The sequence below is a fragment of the Rhinolophus sinicus genome, linkage group LG05, assembly GCF_036562045.2.
Source record: "Rhinolophus sinicus isolate RSC01 linkage group LG05, ASM3656204v1, whole genome shotgun sequence".
Classification (NCBI taxonomy): Eukaryota; Metazoa; Chordata; class Mammalia; order Chiroptera; family Rhinolophidae; genus Rhinolophus; species Rhinolophus sinicus.
The window spans coordinates 177685319-177711778 of record NC_133755.1 but is presented as its reverse complement, the minus strand read 5'-3'; the positions used below and the strand labels follow the sequence as shown (position 1 = coordinate 177711778).

The following is a 26460-nucleotide window of genomic DNA, read 5'->3' as shown; positions in this document are numbered from 1 at the left end:
TCATATAGTAAAATCATATTTTATATAGTAAAATAAGACCAGGTCTTATATAATATCATATCATATCATATCATATCATGTATGTTATATAATACTGGGTCTTATGTTAATTTTTGCTCCAAAAGACACATTAGAGCTGATGGTCCAGCGAGGTCTTATTTTAGGGGAAACATGGTAGCTGTAGATATACTCCTCATGGCACAGTCATTCCCACTTTGAGGACAGGAGTCTCAGTGAGATTACAGATTACGGAACTTGCCCGAGATCACAGAGCCCGTCAGTGTTAGGGGCGTGGATTTGACCCTGAGTGAACCCCCTTAGCTGTGAGCCAGACAGTGCATGTTCTGCGTACACATGACTAGGCTCTCAATAAATGTGTATTGACCTCATTAAACTTAACCAACGTGCTCATGGTTTCTCAAGGGAGGAGCATGATTTCTCTTGGCCTTAGTGAACCATTTCTCAGAATGCCAAACCATAGGACATAGCTTTCAGAGGTGGCAAGATGTGGCTGTTTCTTCTCTGTTCTCCACAAATGAGCAAAAATGTGGGTCATCCTCATTGCTGTCTGAGATGCCCCATCCATGGGCTGAGCAAAGCACAGACGGCTTCTTACACGACTTTCTTCTAAGAAAGTATTTTTCACTTGCTAGTCTTACCCTTCATAGACTTGAAAGGAAAAAGAATTACTGACATTGGTTTACACCTCAATTTTTTTTTTTTTTTAAATCATGATGTTTGTCTCTTCTCTTATTTCCTCTTATGTCTGCTCTCCTAACTCTTGAATGTCCTTCAAACCAGTTCAGTTGGTTGTGTTTCTTTTGGGAGATGCTGTTTCTTTCATATTTATAATGTTAAAACACAGTCCCACATGTCTCTCCTTCATGCACCACCACTTCTCTAAACATATTAACATGTGATGTTTTTGTTCCCAAACAGATTTGTCGATATGGAAATACTGATCTATTTAAGTGGTTAAGTGTCTTTCAGACAAAAAAAAAGGGGGGGGGGTCAAAGGAGGGAAAGAAAGAAAAAGAGGCCATCCCTCCACCATGCCCTGCCCTAGTCACACAGACAACACAACTAGAGTTATTACGATTTCTCCAGATCCCACAAACACCCCTCCCCCCCAAAAAAAAGCCCCACCTTCACACTTGGCTCCATCCATTCTACTCCACTACCTGACCTCCGTGCTTCCTTACAATGTATGGAAACCTCAAGCCAGCGATGCTTACTCAGGGTGTAGCCAGCCGTCCAGCTGCCCTTGCTGACAAGCCCCTGCAGCAGACGGAAGAGCAGCAGGGATGTGTAGTCAGGTGCGATGGCAGTGAGGACACCTGAGATGGCACTGATGAGGGTGGTGGTCAGGACACATAATTTACGGCCGAACCTGCGAGGCAGGGAGACAGGGAGGTAAGGCGGGGGTGTGCAGTATCTGAGGTCAGATGGGCAAATGAGAAAGCAAGGGTCCCCATCGGGAGGTGCACGTCACTGCTCTCCTGAGGGACAGTGGGGTCTGTTGGGTATCACTGCCCCACCTGAGCGCCCACTCATCCATCCTCAGCAAACAGTGGCTCTTTTAAGGTTAATCAATTTTCTCTAAAGAGGAATCCTGGCCACTCTCAGCAACATGGGTGGGTGGCTTCCCTCAGCGACTCTCCCAGTTCCCACAGTGGTCTCCTCTCAGGACCTTTGTATTCAACAGACTGCATTGTTATCAACAGGATTCAACAGGGTGTACCAGAAACCAGGCTTTTCCCCACACTTACCAATGGTCATAAAAGCTTTTCTGGGAAAATATTCAGTTCTAATAGTATGACTTCTGAGAATTATTTTTCCTTTTTTTTCATGAATGAAATTGGCAAGTGACTTGCTAAAGCTTCATCCCAGCATCGTGCTTTATTGATCGATCTTTTCTATCTTATCCCTCATTCTCTCCCAGTAAGAAAGGAAACGAGAGCCCAACCTCATATGCAGTCAGAATGATCTCACCCTCACCCAAGACCTCTCCCCTGGCCCAGCAGGTGCCCTCCTCTTCTCTGTCATCCGCCTTCCTAGACTCCAATGTTTCACTTCATTTGTCTACTCCATATCCTCTCTCCTCAAATCTCCTGTCCCTTCCCCACGCCACCCACACCAGCCAATAAACTTCCTGATCCTTTACTAAATATAGAAACTTCTCATCAGAAGCCCACATCTTCTCACCTCAGAATATTCAGACCTACCAGCGTCAGCGTCCATCCCCTCCATCTTGTCTCGTGTCTCCTAGCAAAGGCCACTCCACCTGCTGCCCTCAGACAGCCCCTTGTCTATGCCCCTTTGTTCCCTCGCTCTCTCCACGATGACGTCACACTTATCCTAGACCCTTCACCTCTCCAGTACACCCTCATTTCCAGCTGCCCTTCGCAGCCAACTCGTTTTAAAAATTTGTCCACGCGTAGAAACTCCACTTTCTCATCTCTCATTTTTCTTCAACCTTCCACTGACACCATTCTTGTCATGGGTACTCGCGGCCTCCATGTCCACAGACTGACCACTCCCCCTCCTCGGGCCGGTCTCTTCTCTCATTTCCCGTAGCATCACACTATTCCAGTAGGTGACTGTCCTTTTATCTCGCTGCCATTTCTTCTAAATCTCCTTTGCCAGCAACCCCTTCTCTACCAACCTCTACATGTTGAAGTCCTCTCTCTATACCCTGTTCTAGCTTATCTAACACATGGTTAATAGCTTTAATGCCAATTACTGGTGACCAATCCCAAATATATAACTCTAGGCAAAACCTCTCATCTGACAGCACCCGTATTTACAGCTGCCTACTTGACATTTCTTCTATGTCTCACAGGCTACTGTTAACACATCTCTGATCTTAACACGTCTAAGACAGAATTCTTGATGGCTTCCCACCCCTTTCCCCACAGAGCTGCAACAAATTCTGCTCCTAATCCACTCTGTCCCATCTCAAAAGATGGTCCCACCCCCATCCAGTTGCTCAAAGCATAACCGTCGGCTTTGTCCCCCTTTCTCTTAGACCCCACTCTAACTACACAATCTGCATGCAGTTTCAACCTCCAAAAGCCATCGTAAATCTTCACCTTTTTCCGTCTTGCTCCCCACAGTAGCCCAAAGCATGAGCTACCGTGTTGTCTCCAGAAACTTCTGCAGTAGATTCCAACTGGCCGTATTCTTCCACCCCTGTCTCTGAAAAGCCCTTCCCCTGATCGCGTCGGCACTCTGTGTAGTTGGATCGGCCTTTACATACCTGTCTGCGATGTAGCCGACGCCCAGAGAGCCTAGGAAGAAGCCCACGTTCACACAGGACTGAAAGAGGTCCACCTTCCAGGAGTTCTCACAGACCAGGTTAAACTGCAGGGGGCGCAAACACAAGACCGTTTGTAAGTCAAACGTCACCTTCCATCCTCTCTACAGACAAAGCAAATACATAGCACAAACTGTGGGCTCCTTGGGTATCTGAGGTCAGATGGGCAAATGAGAAAGCAAGAGTCCCCATCGGGAGGTGCACGTCACTGCTCTCCTGAGGGATAGTGGGGTCTGTTGGGTATCACTGCCCCACCTGAGCACCCACTCGTCCGTCCTCAGCGAACAGTGGCTCTTTTAAGGTTAATCAATTGGGTGTTTCACATCATTTTCTCTTACCACATTTTCACTAAACAAATTCAAGATTTCTGGTGAATCTCAATTTCAATATATGCCTAATATCTTTGATCCTCACTATATATTAATTAAACAGGCTATCATCAAGTGTTCAGCCACTGATAGTTGGTTATCAAAGGACAGCATGGCTGGTAGCTTTTCTAAAAAGAAATACAGCAAAGTAAAAAGAAATACAGCAAAGCAATTTTCCAAAAACAAAAATGTACCAAAATAAATATAACATGTTTTCCAGAATTAGTCAAAAGTCCTTAATTAAATACATATTTATTACATATTTAATCATGTAAATTCCACCAATAATTCTGCAAATTCTGTTGTGACTGACAGAGCTGTGAGTGGCAACGTGAGAAAAACTGAGCAAAGACGCAGGGCGAGAAGGCGGGCTTCTTGGGGGCAGCACCTGCTCTAGCGCAGTGTGTGGGCGGGGCCCAGGGCTAGGGGAGCCTCAGAGCGGGCCCATGCCCAGAGCCAGGAAAGGGGAGGGGTGGGGGGCAGAGACAGAGGACAGGCAGGCAAGGTCTGCCTGGGGAAGCTTTCTTTTTGTTCGGGTTTAGAGGAAGTCCCCCGTGCCTGGCACAAGCATGGGTGACGCTTGTTCACACCTGGGCACATGGGAGGCCTGAATGTGGTAGCAACACCTCTCCTCATTAGAGCTCGGAGAGGGCAGACAGACGGACGCAGATCCAGGGAGAGGAGACGGTCTGCGGGGGCGCAGCCAGCCCTCACCCCACCCCATTCTCGGTACAGCCCAATGGGGGGTATCCAGAGACACATTCTCCCTTTCCTCCCTATTTATTACGGAGTCACGTCCCCATCCTACCAGACAACCCTGGGGGTTGGGGGGCTGACAGCAGGGTAGTCACTTAGCAACTTTGGGCCTCAGTTTCCCAGTCTGAAACGTATTGTGCCTGTTCTGTCACATTCACAAAGCTACTGTGAACCTAGAAGGGAAGTCACTGGAAAATGGTTTTGGTAAATAACAGGCTATTTAACTTGTTTTGTTACCCACCACCCTCAAACCTCTGAATTTACCAGTTTGAGTCATGTCACCGTCAGTCACTCAGAGCCCAGCCTCTGCGCTCAGCCAGCCTGGAGTTCTACCTGACTGGCCGCTGACTTCCTTCAGAGGAGCACTTTTTAAAATAAAATATAGGTAAAACTCCGTGTCACCACCTGACTTTCAGAAACTGATAATCAGCCCTATTATCTGTCTTACGTCCAGACCCCGCTGTCTACTCCCGGAGTAGTTCAGTTCTGGGGGCCGACAGCTACCACTTGCATTACTGCCATTCTCTCTACCAATCCAGATGTTCATGCCCTTCCAGCTGGAATCATGCCCTCCCCACGGAGCTTCTCCAGCCTGCCGGGGGTGCTGGCATTAGGACACATGGGGACAGATCCCTCTGGGTGTCACTTGGCTCCCCAGGGTCTGTATCTCAAACTGCACAACTCTCTCTTTGTAGCCCCCACCCACATTATCCAAGACGATGTTCTGTGGACACTAGATTTCACTAAAGCCCCAGGGCCCTGTGTTTTGTCTCTTGTTCTAATCTTTGCAATCAGTATCTGTCAGATACCCCGGCCACCCTCCCTGAAATGCCCTGGGTCCGTCTTTTCTTGGACTATTCAGAAGCCATGCTCAAGGTCAGGCACCCCTAGTCTGGTGCGGGGCTGGAGCTGCATTTGAGAGGGTTAGGCCTCCCGACAGGGGAGTCAATAGCAGGAATACACAATCCTTCCCCGGGGGCCCCGAGGGGGGTGAAACCTGTAATTCAAACAAGTTGCCTCTTTGTCCTCCCCTCAGCAAATTCCAACGGCCAAGGCAAGGCTGAGTTAAAGATTATTTCTGGAGAAATGAGTAACTAAGGTGAATTCCCCAGGAGAAAGCTTCAGCATAGCGTGAGGGGCGGAGGCAAAGGCAGTTTGGACACAGTCATCAGGGAGAATTCCAGGGGTGCCCACTCCATCCCCACCAATACCCTGCGTTCAGACCATTGCCAAGGCCCAGCGAGGTCTCACTCCATTGCCTAAACAAGACCAAATTCCCTTGTTTGGCACAAAGGCAGGCTTGCCAGATTTAACAAAAACAAACAACCAAATAAGCAAACAAACAAAAAAACCAGGGTGCCCAGCTGAACTTTAATTTCAGATAAACAACACTTTTTTTAGTATAAGTATGTCCCATGTAATGTTTGTGTTCCCTGCCTCCAGCATCAGTACCAAATATTGTGCAATATCTGGGACATAATTATCCTAAAAAGTGTTCATGGTTTATCTGAAATTCTAATTTAATTGAGTGCCCTGTATTTTATCTGGTGACCGGACATAAGGACTCTGCTCTGGCCCAAAGGTGAGGATGTCACCATCATTCTCCCCAACTGCCCCCCCACTCCTCCACAGGACCCTGAGTCTGAGTCAACTTAACAACTCATTGCTCCCCGAATGTTGAATGTCGCATGTGCTCCCTCTCTCCGTCCTGTTCCCTTTCTCCTTGCTGCTCAAAATACCACCCAAGCCTCCATTCAAATGCCACCTCCTGCCAGAAAACTCCAGGGGTCAGCTCAGCAGCTAAGATCCCCCTCCTGAGGGAGCCATTGGCCCCTCTGCATTTGCCCACAAGTGGTCTTATTCTCACCAGCCCCTCCCTCCCTCCCTCGCTCCCCCAGAGACTGCAAACCAGAAAGAACCTCATAGCTTTCTTCTCTGTGCCCCTCCCAGCGTCACATCCAGTGCCAGAACCCAGGAACAGCTCAGAGCGCGATTATTGAATGAACAGATAGGTGACTATATTTGATACTTTGCAGGCAGAGTATGTCTCAGACACAGAGAGCAAAGTGACCCGCTGTGGGCTGCTTCTGTAGTCCCAGCAGAACGTTGCACAGTTTAGTGCCCCTGGTTGATGTGTCATCCAACCGGTTTTGTCTTTGGATGGGACCTTGGACACCAGGTGTCCACACAGTGGCACAAAAGGCAAGTTGCACCAGCGTCTGCTTCTCCTGAAGGGGAAACTTGCTGCTCTGTCCCCTCTCCTCCCAGATAGCGTGCTGGTCAGGCAGGAGAGAAGGGACACAGTGCTTTCCCCCAGTAACAGCCCCAAGTGTGTTGACCCTGAAACCACTAAGTTACCTGCTGTTTCAGGGAAGCTGTGCCCTCGCCAAGACAGGCTTTGCTGACGCAGAGCCTCTGCATAGGTTCTGGCCTGTGGCTCCGCCGAGTGACCACGGTGCTCATTCCCCAGTGCCCACACTTGTCACAGTGCAACAATTTCAAAAGGGCCCACGAAGGAAAAAAATCTGGCGGCTTTTTACTAAAATATTCTCAAAGCAAAATGCTCATATCACCCATTAAATTGTCCAAGCGAGGTCCGTTGACCCCACTGCGCTCTAGCCCATAGGCCACCCACAGGGCCGCCCTGTGGAACTCAGTTTATGTTTGGTCAGCACTTGCACAAAGCACTTTCAGCTGAACTTCACAACCTATGAGGGGGTCATTATCATTCCTGGCTTACTGGTGAGGAAACTAGGGCTCAGAGAGGCTGAGTAACCTACTCAGTGATACTCAGGTAACGCGAGGCCTGGCTGGAATTCAAACCAGCTGACTCCCAAGCCAGGGCAATTTCCACACCATTTCAGCAGCTGGTGTTTAGCTGTCATGTGTCCATGACTCTGAACAGGAGGGAGGGGGACCCACAATTCTAATAATGAGGAAGCTGGAACACAGGTGAATGCTGTAGGATCTTGGAGAGGCCAGGGAGTGGGGGCAGCAAGAGGAGAAACCCCAGTCCCTCCATAGACTATGTCCAAACAATCCATCTCAGCCTGGCTTGCGATGGTCTCTCTGACCCTCAGTTTCCTCCTCTAACACGCACAGCCTGTGAAGGATTAAACAGGGAAGAATGCAGAGTGTCCAGCCAGGACAGACCCTGACACACACTAAGTGTTCAGTGCATATAATCCCTCCCTCTTTCCCGATGTGAAGCTAAAACTTGCAAAATTTGTTGTGTATTTCCTCCCTGCCCCTGACACCTACCCGTTCCCCAAAATGCAGGGCCTGCTCTTACCTCAGTCACGATGGAGGAACCGGGCGTGTCATACACCCATCCGTGCAGACAGGGGCCCAGTGGCAGGTGGCTCCTGTTGGAGGCCAGACTGGCCAGCGGGTCCACGCAGCCCAGGGCGCTCTGGTTCCAGTCCACCTGGTAGCTGCGGCACTGGCGGGGGAAGGCCTCGCCCTCCGGCCCCAGGTCCGGCACCGTGAAGTTCAGCTCCTCTGCCAGGCTCCACCCGCACCGCCGGCTCAGCTCGGCCACCCCGGGGCTCAGGCAGCGGTGGTCCGGGGTGAAGCCCAGGAAGACGATGCCCACGTAGATGGGGGCGAAGGAAGCTGAGAGCAGGCATAGGGTCAGGAAGGCTTGCTTCTGGAACCAGCCAAACTCCCCAACCTGCTCCAGAACATCATCCACGGTGGGCATGACTGGGCCGGCACCCTCATCACTTTGGCCAGACTTGCTTTGGCTGCAGTGGCCAAGGTCAATGTCTCATGTGGGTTTCTCCGCAATGGGCTGGTTTGAACTCAAGTTGCTGTCTAAGCATGATACACCTGGACGCCAACCAATTAGAAATAATCTTTTACCCCAAGGTGCCGGCATCAGGCACAGGTGGAAAACAGGAAGGTGACTGCAAATTGCTTGGCAAGGAAGTGAATCAGCCAGGCTGAGGTCCTAATTCTCTTGAATTAGAGCTCACTCACAGAGCAAGAGGAGAGAGCCAGGAGGTGGCGTGTCAACTCTCAGTCATCTTGAGGGCTCTTCCAAAGAGATCTATTTGAAAACTTCTTTTTGTAATACTGGTAAATCAAAGATAGCAAACTGACTGCTAGACGGAGCTACAGGGGCTGTGAAATCCCACAGCCTTCACTCCGTTAACTGGTTGGCCCCATAGCCCACGGCGAAGCCTGGCTCCCGAGCACGCCTCGGCTGAGCAGCACGTGTTTGCCTCCCAGACTCCACTTCTGTTTGTCTGTCAGGGCTCTGAAGACCAGAATCTCATGGAAAAGGAAGCAGTGAATGACCACAAGCCATCGCTCGAGACCCCAGCCATCCATCTGCCAGGTAAACCAGTCAGGGAGGAAAGCATCGGCCTCCTTTTTGGGGCACCTGTTTGGGGCTCAAACGTGTGTTACCTAATTCCTCCTCACGACACCCTTCATCATAGATGCTATGACTGTCCCCATTGCACACCTGTGAAAACAGATTTAGGGAGGTAACAACAACTTTCTAAGTTCACACTGTTACTGAATGAACTTGGACTGCTCCATAGCAAGAGTTCTTAATCTATGAAGCTGCCTTTGGCTCACCAGCTCGAGTGTTGGTTCATTTGTTGACTCAACAAATATTCCCTGAGTCCCTGCACATTTCAAGCAGTGCTAGGCTCTAGGTCACAGAGATGGAGCAGTCCCTAACTCCAAATAGCTTACAGTCCATGGGAGACAGTCTCAGAAAGGGACAGCAGCAGGCAGTGGGCACCAAGGGAGCCCCAAACTGGCCCCTTCGCCTGGCATGCTCCTCATACTCGGCAAGTTAACAGGATGAAGGGGGGGGACAGGAGGTGAGGCAGACAGACAGTAAGGTGGCCCAATGGCCCCGCCTCCTGGTGTTTGTACCCTGAGTACACATGGGACCTCAGACCGGGTTGTACCCAGTGGAAGATGGCAAACATGGTGGGGCCACTCCTGTGATTACATCACATAAGGTTGTAACAGCCGTCATGCTGGGAGTCCCTCTCCCGTTGCCGGCTTTGAGACAGTGAGTGGCCCTGTTGGAGAGGGCCGCGTGGCAAGGAGCTGACAGAGAGCTTTAGTCCTACAGTTGCAGGAAACACGTGAGCTCAGAAGTGGGTCCAGCAACACTGTGGTCACCCTCCAGCCCCCCAGAAACTGGGAGGCAAAGGTGTGGCTTTACAGGGTTCAATCGAGGGTAATGTGGTTTCGTGGCAGTGGACCAGGAGAAATGGCTCGGGCTCCTGGAGGCAGCGGGACCTTGAAAGACCTGGAGGGATGAGTACGGCCCCACTTCTGTGGGCCTGTGCACCGCCCTGTCTGCAAGGCTGTGCCTTCCACCTACGCTCCACACAGCCCTCCAGGACACCTGGGTGCCAGCAGCCCTCTGAGGCCAGGACGTGGGCAGCTTTTCCCTCTGCCCATCAGCACACACACCTGCCTCGTGGCTGTTCTGGGGGCAGAGGGTAGGGGCAGAGGGGCATCCTGAGCCACCTTGTGCTGCCCTAGGAAATACAGAGCACTGTATGTCGCTGTGGGACAGAGCTGGGAGCCAGCAATTGGGTCCTCCCACCACTGCACCCCAAACACAGGCAGAGACTCCCACATCCTCTTCCTGCATTTCACAATCAGGGCCCCACGGCTGAGAATGGTGAGGCAATTTGCCCAAAGCCACCCAAAACGTACGTGGCGGAGCCGGAACATGGGTGCTAACTGGTTGTAGCTCAGCAACCCAAGGCTGCCCGGAAAGCAGTCTCTGGTTTTCCAGTTAACCAGTCCTCTGGCCTGGGGCGCAGGTAAGAAGAGGTTTGGTAAGAAGCACAGCCCTTTCCCTGGGGGCTGCCTCTGTGAGATCCCCTCCCTACTTGGGCTGTGGCCAGAGGGTAAGCAGTGGCTGGGGGGGAGGGAAAGAGGCTTCAAGAAAGAGGGCCAGAGGCGACCTCTCCAAGGCAGGTCATCAGCACACTCGGCAGTGTGACAGGAAACACACTGTCTTGGTCTCCTCCTCGGGTACCTGGCACAGAGCTCCCGAAACCCTTGGAATTTCCTGGGTGAGAGGAGTGTCTTTTGTTCTAGTGAGGTGACTCTGGGTGGCTCCTGGATGGCTCCTGGTCACAGGAAAGACCAAGACACCATTAGAAAGTTGGAATTTTCCATCCCATTCTCTTGAGAAGGGGTAGGGGCTGGAAACGAAGTTAATAATTGATCACACCTACGTGAGGAAGCCTCCATAAGATCCAATAGTACAGGGCTCGGAGAACTCCCAGGTCGGTAAACACATCCATACTTGGAACGTGACACAGCCCAACTCCCCAGTGACAGAAACTCCTATGCTAGCGACACCCCCTTTTCGTCCCCGACCTCACCCTGTGTACTTCTTCACCTGGCTATTGCCCTGTGTCTTTTATCATCTCCTTTAATAAACTGGTCAACTTAAGTGTTACCCTGAGATCTGTGAGCCAGTCTAGCAAATAATCAAATCCAAGGGGGAGGGAGTCATGGAAACCCCAATTTGCAGCCAAGTCACAAAGAATTGTGGGGAACCTGGGGACCTGCTACCTGTGATTGGCATCTTGTGATTGTGGGGGTCAGCCTCGTGGGACTGAGCCCTTAACCTGTGGGAACTGGTGTTGTCTCCAGCTAGAGAGTGTCCGCATTGAGTTAAAATGTAGACGAGCCAGCGGGTGTCACAGAGAATTTCTTGGTGTGGGAGAAAATCCACACATCTGATATCAGCGGTGTCGGACGGGACTCGTGCTGTGAGCAGTAAAGGAGACATACAGGAGAAGGAAGCACTGGGCTTTTCCCTGCACAGGAGGAAGGCCACCGGGTTTTTCTAACACTACCAGCCCCAAATGTGCCGGCTCCCCAGACATGAGTCTTCTGCTTGGGAAGCAGCCACGGTACGAAGTTTCCTGCTTTCAGCACGTCCTGGGGAGAAAACAGGGTCCCTCCTTGTCCCCAGCAGCCACGCCACGCCATGCCATCCCAGATGTGAGGCTCCTCGCTCACGTTTTTCCTTGGCAAAAACAGCTGCCCCCCTCCGCACTCTTCCGAGGGCTGGGCACTCTTTCTTTCACTTGGACCCGAGATCGGGGCCCTCACCTTGCCCTGCATCTCTTCCTTTCTGCCTCACCCAGGCCTGGTGCAGGTCCATGTGGAGGTGGCTGGGACATCCCCAGGGATCGTAACTGCAAAGGGGAGAAGTGATTATGGTCACGAAGGTCTGTGGCCAAGGCCAACCGGAAAGGCCCTGTGCCCATCCAGACCGAGCTTCTAGATCGACGGGCCAGGAACCTCGCTGAGCACACTGCTCATCACCTAACAAGAAACCAAGGCGCAAGAAGTCAGTCCCTTGCCTGCTGTCATGCCTGGGGTACCCGTGCTAAAGCAGCCCCAGAGGAGACGTAAATGAGCAAGGGTGGGGGCTTCCAATGATGCTTCATTCAGGGATACCGAGATTTTCATCTCATCTGATTTTCTTGTGTCACATAATATTAGTTTTTTATTTTGTTCAGTCATTTAAGTTCTTAGCTTGTGGGCCGTACCAAAGCAGGTGATGGGGATATGTAGGCAGATGAAGGACTTAATGCTCAGGCCTGGCTCAGGGTCGGAGTTCAAAGCAAACTGGTAGCCATTGTTATGACAACAGGAGGAAGAGATTTCTGCGACTCATGTCTTGCTGGTTGACCATTAATTCCCCAGCTGGGATTGAAAGCATTTCCCAGACTGGTCTCTGATGAAAATCCAAAGCAGTTAAGGAAAGAGACTCAGGATGAGGGGCCTTAGAAACGCCCCACCTTGCTCACCCGCAGCCCCACCCGGTCCTGTGTCTCCTTCAGGAGGAACTCACGTGAGGACGGTCACTCTCGGCTTCCTACCGCCAGTGTCTCTCGTGGCACCTGGCCTAGACACTCAGAACCATCTTTTTGAATGGATGAACAAATAAAGCAAATGGGTTTTCTTCATCATGTTTTCTGTAAATTTCAAGAAGGCACTGAACAGTCACGGTCAGGAGGCCTAGGCTGCGGCCAGCGCCTGGCGCCCCTCAGCCACACGTGGCCGTGTGTCACTGTCCGTGTGTCTCCTCACCGCCTGACCCCTCTAGGCGGCCAGGGGATGGGCCTTTACTCTCTGGATTCACATCCTAGAGCCGCCGTAACCAAGTACCATAGACTGGGAGGCTTAAACAACAGAAATGTATTGCCTCACAGTTCTGGAGACCAGAAGTCCCAAATCACAACGTATGGGCGGGGTCAGTTCCTTCTGAGGCTGTAAGGGAGACTCTGCTCCAGGCCTCTCACCTTGGCTTGTAGCCGGCCGGCTTTCACACACACACACACACACACACACACGCGTGTTTTTACATTCTCTTTGTGCGGATCTGTCTCTGTGTCCGAATTTCCCCATTTTATAAGGACACCCGTCATAGTGGGTTAGGGCGCACCCCACCTGACCTCACTTTAACTTGATTATTTCTGTAAAGACCCTACACTGGATAAAGCCACCTTCTGAGGTTCTGGGGGTTAGCACCTCAACACGCAATCTCAACACGCCGGCATTCAAACGAGGGGGAGTAAATGGAGGAATGGGTCAGAAGCACCATTTTCAGTGGTTCCAGTACTTCAACAATATCATTGCTGAGGTCAACTTCCTGGAGATTTGCCCCAAAAGGGGCGAGGAGTGTTGGGGGTGGGCACAGATGGCAGGGGCCAGGCCGACAGGCTGAGGGGGCGGGGGCTTCCTGTGGGAAGAGCAGGTTCTGAGCAGCATGTGACCGTCTTCTCTTGGCCCTCACTGTCAATCAGCGGTGTGTTCTCGTACAACCTACCCAACCTGATCCTCCTGAAGACAACTGAGCTGTGTCCCACGGCGACAGCACTTCCCCATGGACTGTTCACACACCACCAGGTGCCCAAGGGGACACGGGCAAACATTTAGAAAATGCTGCATGATACCCTCTTCTTGGAGGTTCACTGACCACACTTTCTAGTGTAGTTTCATGTACACACGGCAGTCTCTCCTTTTAGACTCCGGGAGGTCTCAGAGCAAGAAATGCTCATTTTAATGCATCATTTCCAAACTGACTTGAGCTTGGGTCCTTCCCATTTTTTGTAGAACATCTGTTAAAATCATGGCAAACAAGTGTTCCATGTGGTATGCTTTGGGAACTGCTGCTGTATGACAATCCAGCTAGCATGTATGCTAACAAGATTTTCTAGTTCAAGTATCATTTCATTACACCTGAGGCTCCTCCCCCCGCCCTCCCCGCTTCCTGAAGCCACAAGGTGGGGCGGAGCAGAACAGGCATGTCCCAGTGGTGAGGTGGGTGAGGGTGGCCTGTCAGGGGTGTCAGAGCCTGAGCACCGCAAGGAGGGCAACCTCACATGCCAAGGTCATGAAGGTCAAAGAAAGGCTGAGGAACTTTCTAGACTAAAGGAAACTAAAGAGACATGGAAACTGAGTGCAACATGAGATTCTGAACGGGGTCCTTTTACTGAAAAGGGCACTGCTATGACGGCTGGTAACACCTCGACAGGACCTGAGTGAGGCTTAGCTGTAGTGATGGATCCACACCGTGTTCTGTGTCGTGTGGCTGCTCTGTGCTCACGTGGACTGACGCCCTGAATTGTCCGGGGATGGTGAGGCATCAGAGAGGAAATCCAGCCTTGAAGGATTCAGGGAAAATAAGTTATTTGTCCTGTTTGTTCAAATTTTCTGTATGTTCTCATTGTCTCAAAATTTAAAAGAGAGAGAGGAAAAAAAATCTGAAGTCACAGGGCACCAGGTTTGTCTGAGACCTGGCCCTCCAGTTTCTTCCGGCTCTTTCTGGGGCACTGTGCTCTTTGTGTGTCTCCAGCAGCCCACCGCCAATCACTTCCTTTGTCAGTGCAAGGCCAGCTTCCCCGGGCCGGCACCCAGCCCTCCAGCCATTCTGTCCCCAAACTCAACATGGCTCTCTGGACCTACCTACACAGTGCCACCTCGCTGCCTGCCCGAGCTCTACAGGTGCCACAGGAACCCCCGCCAGGATGCCCAGCCCAGTACCCACAGAAGCCCTGCTCTCCCTGGTTACCACACTCTCCTAGGAGGCACCACAAGTTTAACTCAAGGGCGTGAGAGGTCAACCCCAAGTTGATGAAGTGCAGCTGGAGAAGTAAGTTGTGTGAAAGGGGTTTCTATAAATATCACCTTGTCTACACCACCTGCCCCCAACATGCACACCATCCCCTTGTGACCTGATCCCCAAGAAGAGGTAAGATCTACATGCCATCAGTTCTTTGACCCACGTAACAGATGGGACTAAGCGCAAAGTTTTTTTTTTATGCCCAGGTGGCAGCCAACCTTTCTGAGGGACTCATCATGGGCGATGTGTATTTTAGCAGTTGGTGGAATACTGGTTTCGAATGCTTTTTCAAGGTTCATGTAAGAGCCAGGTTTCCTCTTTCCTTGGATTCCCTTGGCATAGGGTTTGCCTGTGTCATCCTTATGGCCCACTTACTCCATTTCTCTGCTATTCAAAGGACAGTCTCAAAAAGTTGGTTAAAAGGAAACTAAATAGCAAAGTTGTACTCTTATCAATAAAATTATTTCCCTGCTAAGGTTCTAATTCCCATTTGCTGTTCTTGCATGTTTTCCTAAAACTACCTGTAACAACAGCTGGCAAGGACAGTTTGTTTTCAGGGGCTTAAGGATGTGAGATTGTGTAGGTTACCTAGGTAATCTACATTACCTATTACACTTAGGAAGAGGCAATTCAAGGGCCTGCCATACACCATGGTCACTCCTGTTCTCTGCAGGCAACCCGGGGTACGAAGAACTTTCCTGCCATCGAGTGACCAACAGGGCCAGCAAGTGTCTTCCAGGGCCCCTCCTGCCCTAGAGGGCTTCCTGTGTCTTGGTGGGAAAGGGGCAGCTTGGAGAACAGGCCCCCATACACAGTGCCCGGGGACCAGCAACTCTCGGCTCATAATGTAAACCTTTAGAAGACCCCAGAGTGTCCTTCAGGAGACAGAGTGTAAAACCCTAAAAAATAATCATCGTAAGTAACTAACTCCAACTGGATAATTAGTCAGTGAGATGAAGGGAAGCATGCTGACGCTGAGAAGTCTAGTTTGACGTGTGGTAACTTCCTTCTTTGTCTGCATGTGTGCGAACACCTAGGAATCGCTCGTTACTGGTCAGTAATTTCCGATGGAAGACTCGGACTCTGCACAAGAGAAAACACGCCATGTACCAGACACAAGGCTGCACATGGTGGGGCTTCGTGGTGTCGTCGGAATCTGCCCTCTAGCATGGTTGCTTTGGTAAGCAGGGAACACCGAGGTCTGTTTTCTCAGAAACGGGAGAAACCAGACCCAGGGGACGCGGAGACGAGGTGGACCTAGAGCGAGCACTTACACAGGGGAAAGACTCCAGAGAGAAGACACAAGTGCCACTCGGGGAGACTCAGCTGGGACACTGCAGTTAAAACGCAAACATCTGTAACTTCCCAGGAAAGCAGGTGGGCAGCCAGACTGGCAAGGAGCTCGGGCACGTTTCAGTCTTAAGGGGAAAAAGCAGTAACACCCAGTTAATAATTTATCTTTTATTGAAATTGTTGAATACTTTATATTACAGTAAATTTGATTGGAAAAAAATGAGGAAAGAAATCAATTTTTAAAAATACACTCATGTTGAAATCAAATAAGCCAGCCAAACTGAGTACAAACCAAGGAATCCTGTAGAGCGGTTTGCCTTCAGTATATGACTACCACTGAGTCTATGTACAATTCTAGAATAAGAGAAAAGTCATTCGTTAAACACTTCAAGAAAGGAGCCTGCAGCGGGGAAGAGACAGCGGCGCTGCCCGTCCTGCAGCCCTGAGGCCTGACCTCGGCTGCCCCGCAGCTAGAGTCCAAGTGCAACACTAGGGCGAGATTCCAGCCCATCGGCTTTCATGCAATTTCCATGAAGTCACGCACTGTGCAAATTAAGGCTTCTTATAGGTCAAATGGTTGATCAACACTTTTTTTTCTTAAAAAAATAAGCACAGTAAAGGTGGTATCATGAGAACCTGAAGAGGTGAGACCTATACCCAAAATCTGGAAAAAAGTTATTTTTCTCTGACATCTCAACTCCATTCTCACACACACACACAAAATCAATCTTTGGGTGGGTTGTTTGAATTCACCAGCCGGTGAAAAAAATACTGGATAATGTTCTCTGTGCACCTAGGATTAAGGATGTCATGCAAAAAGCCGCAGCCGTTCCTGACTGAAGGCATAGAACAGGCGAACCCTCTGAAGCCCAGGCACTCAGGGACCCCGTACGTGCGGCGTGTGCGTGCACGTGCGTGTGCCCTTAAGAAACAGAAAGCCAAGAGGAAAGGAGACAGAATGGATTATTCTAACTTAGAGGATACATTATTGACTAGTTCAAAATCTCGTATGAAACCAACCCATTACACCGACAGCTTCCCCTTCTGACAACGGATGAGCTAGTACATTATCCTCTGCCTACAGGAAGAAACTGTTGGGTGGTTTTGTTTTTTTTTTTGTTTTGTTTTTTGTGTTTTTTTTTTCTTTTTTCGCAAACCTGAGTAATTGTCAAAGTCAATAAATAGGAGGAGAGAATTAAATGCTAAAATATAATGGTCAAATACCCTATAGGGCCTAAAGCAGCAAGGGTTTTTCTCAAATACAGCCCTCTGTTCCCAGATGCAGCTGGCCCAGGCGCGTATTATGAAGCGCACAGCAGCCATGCTATTAAATGAGGACTTGGGACAAAACCCGGGGCCCCTGACACCGCCTTTGGCAACTGGAGTGATGCCTCATTCCAATGACCGACCAATCACGGATGAGCGGTGCCTGACCTCCTCACCCTCCCCCATCACAAAAACTCTTCCCTTTTGAAACAGTTTTCATTAAAGGCAAAAATGATAGAAGCATCATCGAGTTGAAGTCTTATTTGGTTGGAGGTGCCTGGCTGTGCCATCGACCCACGTCCCCGTGTAGGCACCAGGAGTTCAGATGTGCAAGAGGTCCTCGTCGCTGTCATCGTGGAAGGACGCCAGGGTGCCCGAGGCCGCGGTCTTCGGCGCTGCAGCCCTGGGCGTGGCCCTGCTCGCCTTCTCGCCTCTCACCAGCCCCACCCTGTCGTCCACTCGCTCCCGGGGCACCTTCCTCGGCGGGTGTCTCACTTGGTTGGCGCTTTCTGCCCCAGTCCCTCTGCCCGAGTGCACTCGCACCTCTGGGATGGTCAGGACCTCATCCTCGCTGTCCTGGTCGTCCCCATGCAGGGAGGTGAGGGCTTCGGCTTTCACGGACTTGGTGGTGATGTGGCCATTTTCCTGCCCTTCCTTCCCAGGTCTCGGGGCCGGCGCCTGGATCTCTTCCATCAGCCACTCAGTTTCGTTCTCATCTGCCTCTTCTTCCTTGTTGACCTGCCGGGGACAAAGCACAGCTCATGAAGCCCACCTGAGAACCCATTCTGTTCCTCCAGGACCCTCCTCCCATGACCCACCCGAGTCGGGGACCCTCTTTCCCTGCCCACCACAGCCACTATGGTCCTGGGACCCCAGGGAGAGGAAGACAAGGGTTGGAACTGCCAGCTCCTGCTAAGGCCCAACCAAAGCACACAGCGGCACGAGGGGCAGGAAAGTGGGCCAGTGGGTCTGGGCCCCTCCCGCTACTGATCAACAGCCAGGTGCCCTGGGCGGGAGGGGCGTGCAGCCAGGAAGAGGAGCCACACGGAGCACACGTGTCTGAGTCTGCCTGAGACAAGCCTTTTGGATAGCAGTGTGGTAGCACGTATCAAGAGCCATGAGCATATTGATGCCCTTCGGTCCAAATAATGCTCCTTTTCTAGAAACGTAGCTGAAGAAAACCATCCAAATGCCGGATGCACAAAAATTTTCATCAGCACGTATGTGTATTTTTTCAGAATAGCCAAAAAAGTAGGAGCCACCCAAATATTAAACGCTGTAAGGAAATCAGCTGCAACCACAATGAGAAAAACTTGAATGAAAAAAGACAAAAGAGTGTTCGGGTTAAAAGCAACGGGTGATAACGTTTTTCCCTTTTCTACTTCAAAGTGCCTATGATGACATTTTTCTTCTCATCACCGACTGGCATTATAACAATATCCACAGCTCAATATTCTAGGGGTGGAGGGGGAGACAGGAAATTACCTTCGAGTACTTGTAGGACACGTTTGCACTGGGTCTGCAGCAGCTGGTGAGCTTACTCATCACCAATTCCCTGTAAGAGACCAACCGTGGTCAGTCCAGGCGGAACCGCGGGGCAGGGGCCTACCGGCCAGCTGCTCCAAGCCCTGGCTCCTCAGGTGGCGGCTACCAGGGAAGGCGGTGCCCCTCCCGCTCGACCAGCAACCCGCCCACAATGGCAGGGTTATGAACCAGTTCAGAGGTGAGAACACTTTAGAATTAGACAGAACAGGACTCAAATCCTGCTCCACCTCTCAGTGGTTTAGCAACTCTAGGGCAAGATACTGGACACTCGTGCTTCTGCTTTTCCAGGTGTAAATGCCATGAGACCCCACCTTCCTGAACACCAAGGCTGCGCAGAGACTACACGGGGAGTCTGCTCATGACAGCTGGTGTTTAATTAATTTTCTGTCCGTCTTCGGATACATCCAGAGACCGATGTCCTGGAAATGGGTGGGCCAGGCCGAGGGTCCACAGAGTGTCCACCATGTGACATGAGCGGCAAAACCTGACTCAAGCACCTGGGACAGGTTCCAAGGCTCCAGTCAAATGGGAAACCTTGTCCTAGAAATGCAGACATGCACAGAACACATCTGGGGGCCCCTTCCATACTTTTCACTTAGAACCTCAGGACTCTGGCTGCTGTTGGGCTCAAAACCAAAACAGAAAACTGAGCCCAGGGTGCAACTTTGAAGCCCTGGCGTGCAGCCACCCCCCCCTCTCCTCACCGTCTCTCCTTTTTGTAGAGCAGCAGCGTGAGCAGACAGCCGGTCAGCGCCACCAGCAGCAGGCTGAGGACGGCCCCCACGGCCTGGCTCCTCTCCGAGAGCCCCCTGTGCGTCTGTGTGTCCTCTCCGGCACTCTCGTCATCGAAGCCCACCCTGGAAAGAAGCCACATCAATCAGGGACACTCTGCAACAGCAAAGACCCCAGCAATCCCCAAGGGAGCGGCCTGACTAGACAAAGGGCACAGCGTAACACAAGCTGCAGCAGACACGGAGACCAGTAGTGGTAAACTCTTCTGATAACGAGTTTAGGCAGGAGTATAGGAAAACAGGTGGGAAGACACGGCCTCGAGCTACCTGGACCATTATCAAGGGAAGAAGAAGAGCCGAGCTTTGAGGACACCCTCCTCGTCCTTGCCTGTCTGTCCCTCTGGGGGGCTCTCAGGGCACATGGGTCTAATGAAGCAAAGACCTGGGGGGATAAGCAGTCACCACTCCTCTCCCAGGACCACAGTCTGTTCTCTGGGAAGAAACAGTGATGACAGCCCAGTAATAGCCTCTCCCTCCCACCATCTCATCGTGGGACATAGGCTCAGTGCCTCTCGGGGTCGGGGACCTCCACGGGCCACTGCGGGCACAGAATGGGCACCCGATCGAGCCATTATTCTCTATCCAGGCCTGTTAAGTCCCAGGAGGCCGGGCTAGTGACCAACACAGTAGCTGGTTCAATCAGCTAAGATTTCACAATCCCCACTCATGGGTGAGAAAAAGCAGTGTATTTCCATGACATTAAACATTCCAGGAAGGTAACCAATAAAATACTAGAAACGTCTTCACTGACTTCCCTTTCTGCTCAGAGAACTAAACATTTGAGTACTGACTTGACACTTCTGGTCCTTCTGGCCTTCAGTCATTCAGGCTCACCAGGCCGACAGTAAAGAACCACAGAACAGAAATTCTCCCCCATCCCGAGAAGCAGACGGTGGTGGTATCTGGACAGCTCGGGATAAGGGAGGCCACACGCACGTGACAAAGTTGGATGCTAAGACGCTGGCTATTAATTCAGAAAAATATTTAATTCAAATAATTGGGTCAGAGGGCAACCGATGACTTGACCTAAAGATAACTGCTCTAATCAAAACTCAGCCTGAGCCAAACAATCTGGGTTCCAAGCCCTCAGAGAGGATGGAGTTTAGTTCCAGCGTGGATGTGTTTGTTACCGTCTATTCAAGTGGGGACATCACCACATGACAAACACACATGAGCACTCTGCCCCCAAAGCCAGACACCAGCTGAGGCAGAACCAGCCAGGGCCACCCAGGGACACTTCAGACACAGCCAGTGTTTGATGGGACATACTCCTATCACTCCATTCTAAGTGTGTTTTCATTTCCACTTTTGGTTTCCTCTGTGATTCATGAATTATTTAAAAGCGTGTTTTAGTTTCCAAATATATTTCTCTTTTTCAGTTAACTTCTTGTTACTGGTTCCTAACTTAACTGCATCATGTATGTTATTTATATGGCACCAACATTTAGAAATTTGTCGAGATTTGCCTTACGTGTATGTCCTGGAAAATTTAGGACAAAGCTGTTTTTGTGTGTGTGTGTGTGTGTGTTTTTGCTGGGCTAGCACCCATAGAATGTAAAAAACAAAACGGATTTAACATCTAAATGATCTCGACTTTCCCTGCACTGTCCCTACCCCTGTTTTCTGCGGAGTATAGGATCCCTTTTTCAAGAGATAAAGAAACACGGCAAGAACTCATTTTTCTCCTGATTTTAAAGTCTCAGGGCAGAGAACGTAAAGCTTCTGTAAGATGGTGACCTGGATGAAATAGAAAGAAAACAAAAATCCAAGAGGAAAGCAATTTATAATATTTTGTTTTGGATGAGGGTCTCTAAACATGACAGTGTAACTGGGCCAGGGAACAAAGGCCACGGGACATGAGAAGAGGCAGGTTCTCCGAGGCCACGTGGAGGCCGTGGAGGCCGTGGTCACCCTTCTCTCACCAGAAAGACCTCAAAGCACAAACATCTACCTCCCATGGAAACCTGGCCTACATCTGATTGTCAAGAGCCATAGAACAGGTTTTCATTCAAATGTGAAAATACTTCCATCAAGTAAAAGTGATGTTTACCACACAATTTGTACTAGAACACGAAGAAAAGACATGTTGGGAACAAAGACAGGACGGAGCCCCCACCTTCCAGGAGCCACCGAGGGGAACATCAGCTGAGGAAGATGGAAGGAACGTGAGAGGTGCTCGGAAGCCGGGCGCACAAAGCAGACGGCTGATGCTACTGGGAGTGACGCGGCGTGGACCAAGAGGGCACGACACGGACAGCTGAAGCTGGGTGCTGGCTATGTGGGGTTTACTTCTACCACTTCCTCTGGATTTTGTGTATGTTTGAAAACTTTCCATAATAAAACAATGGGGGGAAACACACACACGAACTTATGCTTGAGCTTAGGTGTGAGAGAGGAGGTGAGGGTACGGACGTTAAGTGACCATCTATGCAAAGAGGAAACTGACCAAGAGTCAGCCCCTGCCAAGCCCGGATGCCACACTCACCGCAGAGGACACACGGCAGACGTGTACCAGGAGAAGAGGTACTGGCAGTCAGCCGTCTCGTGGCTGAACTCCGGGATCCCATCCCTCACCAACGGGTCGCAGTGGAAGAAGATGGTGGAAGAGACCGACTTTGTCTTATCTTGTCCACATTTAGAGGACGAGGTAAACACCACATCTAGGTCACCATCTGTCAGAAAGAAAGGCGCACACACAACCCCAGCAACGTTACCATCACCACTTCAATGACGAGCCGCGTTTATCTTTTCAGAGGCTATAAGAGGTTCACATAGACTTCAAATCGGACATAAGGATCCTGTGTCAAATGTCCCAGGTCTGCTCTTCTTCACAGACCACTTCACACATATTATGGAGCCCCTACTTAAGTCAGTGTGCAGGAAAGACTTGAATCTTGCCCAGAAAGAGGTCTGAGGAACTAATCAACCAACTAACCAGCCAAACAACCAACCAACCAGCCAGCCAACCAACCAATCACCCAAGCCTACACAATGGAGCCCCAATAAAAGCCCTGGCCACCAAGGGGCAGTGAGCTCCCCTGGTTAGCGATATCCCAACCATGTTGTCACACTGACGCTGGGAATGTAACGCCCCCCGATTCCACGGGAGAGCAATGGAGCATCTGGCTCCCTCCTGAATTCTGCCCTCCAGGCATCTTCCCTTGGCTGATTTTAATCTAGATCCTTTTGCTGTAATAAATTATAATTGTAACAGCTCTCAGTGAGTTCTCTTGAGCCCTTCTAGTGAATTACGGAGCCTGAGGCTGGTGATGGCAGCCCCCCCAACTTGCAGCTGGCGTCAGAAGTGAGGGAGCTTTGTGTGGACTCAGCCCCCTCCAAACTCCGTAGGTGGCTCACACTGTCACAGTCAGCCACATCCAGAAGCCCAGGCTATTCCATCCATTTGGATGAATGCACATCAAACCAGAATCAAACCAGGGCTTTTGCTTTAAAATGTACCTGACATTCCAGTTGAAGAGGGTTGGTTCACAAAAATTTTAAAGCTCTTTCTTTGAGGAAGTTAAATATGGAACAATACTGGAAAAAAGGAAATTACCTTGAACGTAGTATTTGGTTTTATCAGAAGTCCCGACTCTCCTGCTAAAGTGCTGGTCGTTCGGTTTAACCTGGCATATGTTGGCCCCAGAGCAAGCTGGATTTTGGGAGCTTGTGATGGAAGAAAGCTGGATTTCATACAGGTACTTGTCCCCATTTGTTCTCATGTCCCCAGAGGCACTGAACAGCCTGAGAGACAGAAAAGATGGCAGTGACTTGGCAGTCCTTTAAGAAAACCATTCATTACAGACCCGAAGTCCTGGGAACCACAGGGCTGCAGGACACTGCTGTCCTGCATTCCCAGCCTGGGTGGCACGTCCACGAGCCCACGAAGATTCCGGTGGGCCCCATCCCCGTCGTCCCACTGCTCCACGCTCTGTTCTGAGCAAACTGTCCAGCACCACGCCCACCTCACCCTGCCCCAGGCACAGCCAGCAGGCATGGCCAGTCACCTTGGCCACTGGACCCCAAGAACCACCCCCATGACACTGCTTAATAACTGACTTTCTTTTCATAAGATGATAAGCCCACAGATTCCGAATCAAACATTGTTTCAATAGGTTTGGGCTTCAACCCCTGGGCTTATCATAAAGTGAGGTAGGAATGGGCAGCTTTATTTTTACACTAGAGAGCATTCACCATCTTTGGTGTTAAAACTTAATAGTTGAGTAATAGCTTTCCCTTGGTTTAAGCAAACTATGACAACTACCTGGAAACTGTAACTATGACACACAGCCTATTTATTGCAGTGCTCCCCGCTAGGGCAAGATATGAATTGCTGCTTTATTTTTTAATACAAGCCGTGGTCAAAGGAAAATGTTTTACATACTTAAAATAAATGTCTCTGAGGCTGACGCTCTTGCCGTTGAGAGGGTTGGTGATGGTCCCATTCACCATCTGCACCTCCTGCGGCTTCACAGCGCAGGCAGCCCGTGAGTCCCAGCTGAAGTAGTAAGTGCAGGTCTCGGTGTCAAACCTGGAAGGAGGCGGCAGGGGCGCAGTCACACCCAGCAGATGGGGGCTGCGTGAGGGACCTCACGCTTGGCTCCCTGAGTCCCAGGGCCCCACAAGCACCCCACCACCCAGCCCTCCCGTGCTGGGCAAGCATGGCTATTTTATTTGCTTTCCTCCTAAGAAAGAGGACAGCAAAACAGCAGTGTGAAAAAGTAGGCAAGGGTTTCATACGGTTTTTCTAAATTTAGAAACTGCAATGTCTAAAGGCTGAAAAAATTTGCTCCTAGATTTTTGAATTTTTATTTGACAAGCTTTTTAGACTCATGACTTCACTAAATTCCTGGGTCTCCTCTTGTCCAAGACCAGCTTCTGGAAGGAAACAATTGATCACGAACAGCAGCTCACATGCTCCCTCTGCTGGTCAAACTTCCCACCCACACCCCCCGCACCAGCAGATACAGAATTGCCTGGAGAATTCTAGTATATCCCAAAAGCATACCAGGTACTGGCCCCACCTGCCCGTGGGTCCAAGACAGGTCACCTGAATACTGGCCTTGACTGATAACCAGCAGCCCTGGCCCCACCGCAGGCCCTAACTCAGCAGCCAGTCCCCTCTGCATTGTGAACACCTTCTCCCCACTCCCACATCACAACGCCCCAAGTGAAAACCACAGAAATTCCGAAGAGCTCCCGGTGCACAGTCTCCATGGCTCCCGTTTGAACTCACCTCTTGAACGAAGGCCTGCCCACTGTCTTTGCACAGGTCAATTCTATGACGGTAGATGTAGTCTTATTTTTACCACACTGATCACCTTTGGAATAAGTTACAATGACTTTGTCATCTGAAACACACAAATGATGGAACAGACGTTATTTCTAGTGCATTATTAAAAACCTTCCATGTCGGAAGTCAAAATCTATATTAAGGACCAGGACAGAAAAAAATGTTTGGCTCTCTGAAAACTTATTGTCTGGGTTACCAGCACCTGGGCAGAGCCCGGTGACAGCTTCCTGGCAGCGCCATCACTTACACGGCAAGAGGAGACCCAGGTTCAAATCCCAGGCTCCTGCTCACTAGTTTCATGACTCCAGTTGTGACCGTCCGAGCCTCAGTCTCGTCACGTGTGTAATGGGAATACTACCCACAGTGTGCAGGTTCCAAGGAGCATGGAAAGTCCTGGCACATGTGTGTACACAGAGCAGGACCTCAATTAACTGCAGCTGTCATCACTGCTCCAATTCTGTCCCATTTCTGTGTCATTTTAGGTGCCTTCCTAACATGTCCTCTCATCTGAGCCCCCCCAGTAATCAAAGGGCAGGTGGCACATGTCCACTCCACAAAGAGAAAAGCCAGATACAGAACAATTCTGCTTTTCTCACATCTTCTGGCTCCACATTGAGCTCTTTCAGCTTCTGAAAATAACGTGGTGAAAGAAACCACTGAGATGCCTCACCTGTAGGGTCTAAGAGAAGAGTGAGCCAGGTTTTCCCTCGTGCTGGTGCCAAGCTACTGCGAGTGGCTACCTGGCGCTGCCCTGAGCCCACTGGCTCTCACACAGGCATGCCCGAGGCAGGGGATGCAGAGCAAACAGTATGCCCAGTGGTCTCCATGGGACACGGCCCGAGGTACCATGGCTGCTCAGCCCTGACGGTGCTGGTGAGGCCCTGGCCCGCAGCCAGCGCCACCCAAATTCAAACCTGAACACCAGGTGAATTGTTTAATTAGGTTGGTGCAAAAGTGACTGCGATTTTTGCAATTGTTTTTAACCTTTTAAACCGCAATTACTTTTGTACCAACCTTATAAGTATCGGGCTTCTGTGTAAAATTCTGGAAGAAAGAGTTTCACGGCCTTAAATTCTTAAACGGCTGCAGTTTGGAACCAGACAAGGGTCGGCCTTAATGCAGACACCCCACACTTGCTGGGCCATACAGGTGAGGTTCCCACCCCGTGAGGCTGCTGAGGATGACACACATATACAGCCCCGTGGCTCATACGCGTTCAATCCTGGGACAGAGTCCAGCTCTCCACCCCCTTAAGGGTGCATTCCTAAATGAATGTGGGGGTCCCTGTGGTTGTCCTTAGACGGCTGTGCTGTTGGGGCCAAAGAGCAAGCTCCCCCTGGTGTCGGGGACCAGGCGGTTCCTGATAGCTCGACTTCCAGTGAAGCCTTAAATGTCCCCGTCTTTCTCAGCTGGCTGTGGGAAACAGAAGGCAAGACTAGTCCAGTGGCCACAAGTGACCATGAGATGGCCGAGGAGGAGCTGCCGTCCACCCCCCAGCCCTCTGTGAGCAGGTGGACAGGGCAGCAGTAGCTAAATCCTGCAAAGGAAGGCAAACTGTGGACTGAAAGCTCTTGACACTCCTGCCTGTGGGGTGACTCCCCCCCAGAACCTGCAGAGTCAGGCTTGATTTTCATCAAGGGTGACAGCAGTTCCCTCAAAATTGCCTTTCTCCATGTCAACACGTCAGGTGGACACAT

At 50.6% G+C, this 26460-nt stretch overlaps 2 protein-coding genes across 10 annotated transcripts in view; both read right to left on the bottom strand.

The window, feature by feature from the left end:
* Positions 1-8970, bottom strand: part of SLC22A1 (solute carrier family 22 member 1) — a 46345-nt gene extending 37375 nt beyond the window's left edge. For all 8 annotated transcript variants that reach the window (XR_012496810.1, XR_012496811.1, XM_074333778.1 and 5 more), the window contains exons 1-3: positions 7733-8970; positions 3260-3363; positions 1236-1390 (exon numbers count right to left, since the gene is read on the bottom strand). Coding sequence is in view for 6 of the 8 variants with exons in the window: in XM_074333778.1 (XP_074189879.1) it covers positions 1236-1390; positions 3260-3363; positions 7733-8143 (670 nt within the window). In the remaining 2 variants the exon portion in view is untranslated. The remainder of the gene's footprint in view (positions 1-1235; positions 1391-3259; positions 3364-7732) is intronic.
* An 8000-nt stretch (positions 8971-16970) lies between these two features.
* IGF2R (insulin like growth factor 2 receptor) overlaps positions 16971-26460 on the bottom strand; it is a 98659-nt gene continuing 89169 nt past the window's right edge. For both annotated transcript variants that reach the window (XM_074333775.1, XM_074333774.1), the window contains 7 exons: positions 24707-24821; positions 23855-24001; positions 23027-23214; positions 21956-22142; positions 19384-19536; positions 18620-18689; positions 16971-17872 (listed from right to left, as the gene is read on the bottom strand). In XM_074333775.1, coding sequence (XP_074189876.1) covers positions 17456-17872; positions 18620-18689; positions 19384-19536; positions 21956-22142; positions 23027-23214; positions 23855-24001; positions 24707-24821 — 1277 coding nt within the window. In that variant the 3' untranslated portion in view covers positions 16971-17455. The remainder of the gene's footprint in view (positions 17873-18619; positions 18690-19383; positions 19537-21955; positions 22143-23026; positions 23215-23854; positions 24002-24706; positions 24822-26460) is intronic.